Source organism: Montipora capricornis, chromosome 10, assembly GCF_036669925.1.
Source record: "Montipora capricornis isolate CH-2021 chromosome 10, ASM3666992v2, whole genome shotgun sequence".
Taxonomy (NCBI): domain Eukaryota; kingdom Metazoa; phylum Cnidaria; class Anthozoa; order Scleractinia; family Acroporidae; genus Montipora; species Montipora capricornis.
The window spans coordinates 17866126-17873625 of record NC_090892.1 but is presented as its reverse complement, the minus strand read 5'-3'; the positions used below and the strand labels follow the sequence as shown (position 1 = coordinate 17873625).

Sequence of the window (7500 nt, the reverse complement as noted above, 5' to 3'; positions counted from 1 at the left end):
CACCAGACATCTTCAAGAGCGTGCACCTTGGTTACGTGTACAACAATCAACCGTCAGCTCATACAGAGTATTGTAAAATTTTACAGTCCGCTTGCGGGCAATCTTTAGGCAATCTCCTGTTTATTGCGTTTCTGGATTTTAAGAGCCTCAGTCACTTTTATCGCCGTGTAAGGATATTCTACGATTTCCATCTGTAGTTTACTTGACCGTTCGCCTGCCGTGCATGAACTTAGATGATCAACGAATTAAATCTACCGCTGGGGGACGCAGCTCCAAGCTTATTAACTTAAATGGGACGTTTTTGTGCCCATATCAAACATGACGCTTTTGATATGTAACTAAATACCTTCAAGGAGAGGTCAACAGCTTCCTCAAAGAGTCCCATTGTGCTGTATATGTGCACACAAGCACGCTGTTTGTCATGTTCAGAGCAAAGTCGCAAGGCGTATTTCATGTCGTAACACACTTCTTCTGGATCCTGCCAGATAAAAGAAAAACCACTTGTAAACTCTCGCTATTAGGCCATCTCGATTATGCTTATTATTACGGATAAACCATACAAAATAAGACGGAAATACAGGAGTTTGGCCCTTATGGCCTCGCTTTCAAACGTAAAATTCAAAAGCATATACGAGGCCATAAGGGCCAATTTGCATGGAAACAAAAGAATACTAAAATGGCGCCTATTTTGGAATAACGTGTATTAAGTTCATCATTATTAATTTGATAATATAACATAAGTTGTTTGAGTAATTATCACATACGGGGCAAAATTATTGAATGCTGATTGGCTGAGACCGAGACCATTTTTCCTTAATCAACGAGGGTACTTTTGGTAATCAAGCGGGCATGATTACTTGATCATGATTGGTTAACGAGTTGCTTATCCAGAGTAAGCGAAGTTACAAGAGAATCTTCTTCCATTCTAAACTACTTTTTTGCTCACATATAAATACATTTTAAGGGCTATTTCTGTTGACAGCAACGATTTATTGAATTGAACTTTAACGGAATGGGAGCGTGTTGACTGTCATTTGTTGCGGCACTGAACGGTCTTCCCTCGATGATTTTGCCGCTTATGATGTGATAAACATGTAATCGCGATGTGTCCTCGGGCAATTAAGGATTAATTTCACTTGTATTTTCAAAGTTTTCCAAATTGCCCTTATCGCAAATTTTGTGAAAACTTTGAAAATACAAGTGAAATTAATCCTTAACTGCCCATGCGATTACATACGTAACTGCCATACGCAAGAAAAGTAGCCTACTGGCAGACGTCCCCTGTTTCATTTAATAAACACGTACAAAAAAGGACGTAAGAGACGCCTGCATACAAGTTACGTAAAAAGGTTGTTTCTTAGAAGAGGGAAGAATATTTGGAGAACCAGGGCTCCGTTCTTCAAAGTTCTGAATTTTGACAAAGAAAGCCGTTTGCAAATTTTGTCCCACCTTTTTCTTAACACACCCTTTTAGAAAAGTTGTGAAAAGGCGTGACAAAATTCTTCCTTATCACTTGTAATAGCTCTCGCAGTCAGCCAAGTCCATTTCCTCTGTTAATACACCTTTTTGCAGATACGGTGGCCATTTTGATTTCTATTGTTTCGAAAGATATTATGGGATGCTCAGGGGCAAATTAATATTCATTTGCCCCCTGGGCATCCCATAATAGCTATTTGAAACAACAGAAATCAAAATGGCCGCTGTATATGCAAAAAGGTATATTTTCACTGAGCGAAGCAAAGTGACCGTCGATGATGTGAGCGAAAACTGGCCGGGAATTTAAACAAAATTTAGCTGATGCGTTTAAGTCATTTTAATTTTGGACTATTCTAGCAAGGTTGTTCACTGTCGAAAAGGATGTCAAAAAGGCAAGATCTGAGGGGAAAAAGAAATAACTTTTAGGGGTTCCGTCTCTTTATCGCTTTTTGTTGATCGCCATCTTGGATAATCAGTCCAACCTCGTCCCCAGGGCGCTTTTCCCTGGCTTTGGGTGGGACGGGAAGCCAGGGAAAAGCGCCCTGGGGAGGAGGTTATAATCAGTCGTACTCGAATGAATTCCAAAAAAGCAGAGCGTGAAGCGACCCCTTTTAGAGCGCGTCTACGTGTTTTAGCCGCTATCTACGTTTTAACCGGCCCTCAGTCTTACCTGCCCCTGCATCTGAAGATACCGTAATAAAGACAAATCATCATTTTGCTCGATGTACAAGGACAGCAAGTAGTTATGTATGGCTTGATCTTTGTTTCCTAGTTTCTCTATGCAAGTCTCTAAGTAGCGGATAGCTTCCTCAGTCTGGAGAGAAAACGAGAAAAGGTCAGGAGAGAGGAGTTTTCTTCATTTCTGGAGCAAATTAAATTTGGAGAAAAAAAAAACCGTGCACACAACCCGGGTATAGCAAAGGCTTATCATGACGAGTTTCCTACTAATAAGTTTATAGAAACAACAGTTGGCAAACGTGAGCTGCAATAATTAATTATTGTGAGCTCGCAATGATTTGAAATGGGAAGAAGGTAGTCAAACCATCAGTTTCCATCAATTTTAACGCAGATTTCCGCCATTTTTTTCCTTCTCCGCTGATTCTTGACCCTTAATGACAGGCTGTCAATCTCGACTTAAAGCTGGTGACACACTGTTCAACATTGCAGCAACACTGTTCAACATTGCAGCTCAGCTAATCAACAACCATTGAACGGTTTTTCATTAGCTTCTGATGGCTGAAAAAGGATTGATTAATGTTGTTCATCTAATGCCAACCCGTTGAACGGAATAGAGCTCGTCTTTATTTTCTTTAAACTTCAATAACGTGAATGGCCTATTTCGGCATTTAACATGACATGATACACAGTTCAACATTTGTTGGTCAAGAGCTGCATAATTTTTTTATCAATAAATGCTGATGAACCTGGTGTTACCGGCTTAAAGGGTTGTTTACATGGGGGAGGAAAACTGTGCTTATATTTAATATATATTTTGAGGCAGGCCTAAAAGCGGAGCTCCTCAATTATTTACGTTTTTGTTTTCAGAAATTTTTATATCTACTCATTTTTCCTCACCATTAGGCAATCTGTTTTCTCATGCTCGCGCTTGCTCTTTCTTCCGCTGCTCATGCAACTTCCCGCCATAAAACGCGGGTTCCAGCAGTGCGACATTTCTCACATTGACTTACGTGAAAAGTTTAACGAACGGGCGTATGGGCGTTAATGACGTCATAGCTAAAACCAAAATTTCTCGAGGATACCGCATTTAGCCATGGTGTTTTGCGTACGTGCCTTCGGCTTCGACTCCGCTAAAACTGGCACAATGAAGCAGGTAAACGCCTTGTTAACTCTACTGATAGGATCTTTCAAGAGACGTTGGTGACCTTCAGTTTCTCTGGATCTTCCTACGTTATCTAGTTTTAACAGAAACTCATGACCGTGAAGCGTTTAACTCTGGCTCAGAGCTGGGATTTTTTGAGTTTAAAAATTTCGTTATCTGAATGTAACGTAGTTCGTGCATTTTCCCGTGCGTGCGGCTTCGATCTTATTTTTTGTCCATATTTGGGTATAAAATTGACGTCCTAAAATCCTCAGCTGTGTTTCAAGGAAAAGAGTTACAAGTTACACGCTTCAAGGTCACGTGCTTCTGGTTTCAGTACCTTTTTTTCGATTTCAAGTGTTCTGATTGGCTTACATATCGGTTATCAGCTCACATACCGAATGACCTTATATGGAAACTGATTGCGCCAGTCGTTTTGGAGTAAAAAATGAAGTTAGTTTACGTCGTTTGTGGATTTGAAACAGTTGAATGACACAATTTCTCCATTCGAACTTGTTGGATATGAGGTTGGTTACATACAACTCGGTGCTGCGCATTTCGCTGGCGATTTACCATCTTACGTTCAACGCCGCGCACTCAATTTATAATTATACGGTAACCTGAATACCGAAATAAATGGCGCCTAGTCCCACGTTCTTCCAGGAGCCCGCAAAAGAGCATAACTTCCATACTTGGTGTGTAAAAAAGCGCGTTTGCAGAGACAGAGCTATTTTCTGGATTGTTTTCATTTCTGCGAATAATGCAGTTCCAGTCCTAACGAGTGACTAATACGGAATCACGAGAAAATCAACCCTTAATTAACTCGGTCTTTAAATAAAATGCTCTGACTCAAATGTATGGAGAAGCCATACGCGACTGGATCTACCGGTATCTGGCGAGGTACACAACCTTTGCCAAGTACACACCCTCCTTCCACGCAAAAGGGCCCTAGTTGAATGACCAACTAAATAAGACACTTAATCTACAAGATACTGACTTGGAGGTAACACATTCTTCACTAAAGATTTTACGCGTGAAAGCATAGTTTATAACAACTATGTCAAGCTATTCACCTGGGTCGATTTGCCTTGTTGATGGTAGTGCACAAGGGCAGGAATTAGTCTCCGTGGGTCTAACTTCCTTTTCTGATCAATCCAAGCACTAACTGTTTGACGTGGAATGTGCTGCATCAGTACTGGTGAAAACTTGTAATACAGCTCCGTGTCTGTCTAAAAAAAAAACCGTGACAAATGTGACCCTGAAAGCACATAAACATAGAAAGGGAACACGAAGACCAGTTCTCGCACTTCCCATGATTTCTCGGCCAGACAGCATTAGGGAACGAATCGTGTTTTGCATTCTAACATGCGATTTACAGCCGATTCATGAAAAGAATATCGACCGCCATGTTGGTGCCCTAAACAAAGAAAAGGCGGCCATGTTGGTGCCCCGACCAAATCCTCCGGGAATTTAACTCTATTATTATGCAAACGCTTCCTTTTGTTTTCGTTGAAAAACATGGCTGTTGATCACGTGAGTGAAAACCAGCAATACCGGGAGAATCATAAAATTTTGTAATTTGCCTGGTAAGATGTGTTACCCAGTCATACGATGACCGGATATTGCATTGAGTGCAACGAAAACAAAAAAACTCTTTTCCGGTCACGCACACAATTCTTTAATTTCCCAATTAATCTGTAAGTGGTCATCGCAATTGCAGGTTACCGAATACATGAATTTGACTTTTTCACATGATTTTCGACTGGGAATGACGATTAAATTTACTGAAAAATGCCACTCGTGTGAAGAGAATATACCTGTTGCTCTTTCGCATTCTCTTTGCTGCTTCATGTAACAGTAAACACAACTTGAAGAGAACCTCTTCTACTATAAAAAAAAAACTTAAACGACAGGGGAGAATATTTCAAAATTTGATTTCTAGTTGTTTTCATAAAAAAATCGTTTGCATCCAAGGTAAATGAATTCCAGAAAAGCTTATTTTTGTTTTCAAATTTCCTGGACACCGCCATTTTGAAAAAGTTTTGGTATTACGGTTGCCCTATCGTGAAAGAGCTTTAGCACATGACGGACGGCAACCGGAAGTGAGCTGTTTTCTTTTATACTTGGGTTGACAGTACCATTTTTATATTTTAAAGTATCTCTTCACTATTAGAGATGATTAGTTTGAAAATCTGGTAGAGTCTGCTACCCTGGAATGCAGTATGCTCACTTCCGGTTTTCGTCCGTGGATCAGAAACGTTGCGTGCATAAACTTCCGGTTACTGCACAAACAATACGAAACCGGACAACGTTACTTTTAATTCAAATTTACGGTGTCCGGGAATATTTGAAAGTGAAAATAGGTCATTCTTTTTTTTCTGACACAGACACTCTTTTTGAAAAAGGCTTTACCTGAAAAAGTCTTAAACAACTTTGGATGCGAACATTACTTCTTCCATTTTAAAGTCATAATTTTGTAAGAGTGAAGGTTCCCTTCTACTTGTACTTAAATTTATAAATACCTGCTTCGTTAAGACATCTAATGCCGATGGAAAGTCATCATGCTGAATATGGTGGCTGATTACATGTTCAAAATCTGAGAATTGCAAAACAAATAAAAGTTGGTGGTCACTGATCAAAAAAGCAAACGAAGGATGCAAATTCAGCGGAACAATAGTTTTCTTAACTACAAACAGGGCCCAGTTGTTCAAACGATGGATAGCGATATCGACCGGATAAATCACTATCCAGCGGATAAACACTAGGAAAACCAGTTGAGTTATGCAGTGGATAGTGATTTATCCGGCGGAAAGCGCTATCCATCGTTTGAACAACTGGGGCCTGGTTTTCAACAGCAACCATAGCTGTATCCCGTATCCCGTAAGAGGAGAGAGATTAAGCATCGCGTTTCCGACAAACGGCAAACGCCAGGCTGAAATACGTGTGGTGATCTTTCAATGCAAGGCTCGTTACATATCGGTAAATTGGGAAATTTAGAGCGGTTTTTAATCGAGTGTCGTAAAACAAATGCCAAAGTAATTACTTCGACCAATCAAAGCACTGTAGGTGCAAACAGCGCTATGAACCAATCCAAATTCGTAACAATTCCGTGTAACTTGCTTAAAGCGCGGGAAAAATCGCGCCTGCAAGTTGCGATTGATTTCGATTTTCCTTTTCAGTGGTTGATAGAGCGGTTTTCAATAGAGTGTCGAAAGTAATCAGCGAATTGCTTTGGTTTTGCATTACTTCATTCAGAGATTGGTTCAAAGTTCTCGCGCCATTTTTTCAACCAATCATAACTGAAACCAAAACCAATCGTGGTTCGCGCGTGCACATTTTCCCGCGCTTTGTGTCGGCTACGTGTAATGAATTCGAGTTTTGATTGGTTTACTAGATTGTCTCCGTCCTTTTTGATTGGCCAAGGTAATTACCTTGGTTTTGGTTTTACGACACTCGATTGAAACTCGCCCTAAACTGGCGCGAGATTTTTAAACGTTGTACAAACCTTGCATGAGCATTGCGAAGAAAATCAAATTTTCCACGTCTCCATGACTGGCAATCAAATCATACGCCGTCTTTCTGTTCTGGTCAAGACACGTCTGCAGACAGAAAATTGCATAATGTTATTAAATTAAACGCTCTGTACGCCGCTTTCTCAGTTTAGCACAAGCAAGACAAAACAACTGTCTTCCCAAAAGGTTCGGCACGCATCTGTAGTAAGGGCTCTTGGGATTCACTCAGAAAACAATCGACACAAATGTAATCACAACAGAAACAACCATGATACATCGAAATTGGAGGATGTAAAGACATCTGGGGCCCAATTTTCGAACTCCGAAAAACCATTTTTAAAGCCACGATATCTTCTTACTTTAAAAAGCTGGTCGTCTAACGCCAAAATAAAAAGCAAGCAGGTAAATGAAAGTTAAGCTAACCCATGCCTTCAGAAGTGCATGTGCTTTGAAGATAGAGAGGAATTTACGGACCCGAAATACACTGCGAAAGTTTCTCGGAACTTTCCGAAGTACACCCGATACTGTTTAGTTGTACTCCGCTGTTTGCTTTCCAAACAACCGCCTGGTTGCCTTGTTCGAGATGGCCCATGTTTTTTTTAACTTTGCTGTGGATTCTACAAGTGGCTCCACCAGCTACAAGCCTTATCACAAAAAAACAAGGGCGTTGTCTTTGATTTCATATAACAAAAG

At 40.4% G+C, this 7500-nt stretch overlaps 1 protein-coding gene across 2 annotated transcripts in view; it reads right to left on the bottom strand.

Moving 5' to 3' along the window:
• Positions 1-7500, bottom strand: part of LOC138022180 (vacuolar protein sorting-associated protein 18 homolog) — a 39981-nt gene that overhangs the window by 15170 nt on the left and 17311 nt on the right. For both annotated transcript variants that reach the window (XM_068869213.1, XM_068869214.1), the window contains exons 18-22: positions 6801-6894; positions 5818-5891; positions 4369-4524; positions 2147-2290; positions 347-478 (exon numbers count right to left, since the gene is read on the bottom strand). In XM_068869213.1, the coding sequence (XP_068725314.1) occupies positions 347-478; positions 2147-2290; positions 4369-4524; positions 5818-5891; positions 6801-6894 (600 nt within the window). The remainder of the gene's footprint in view (positions 1-346; positions 479-2146; positions 2291-4368; positions 4525-5817; positions 5892-6800; positions 6895-7500) is intronic.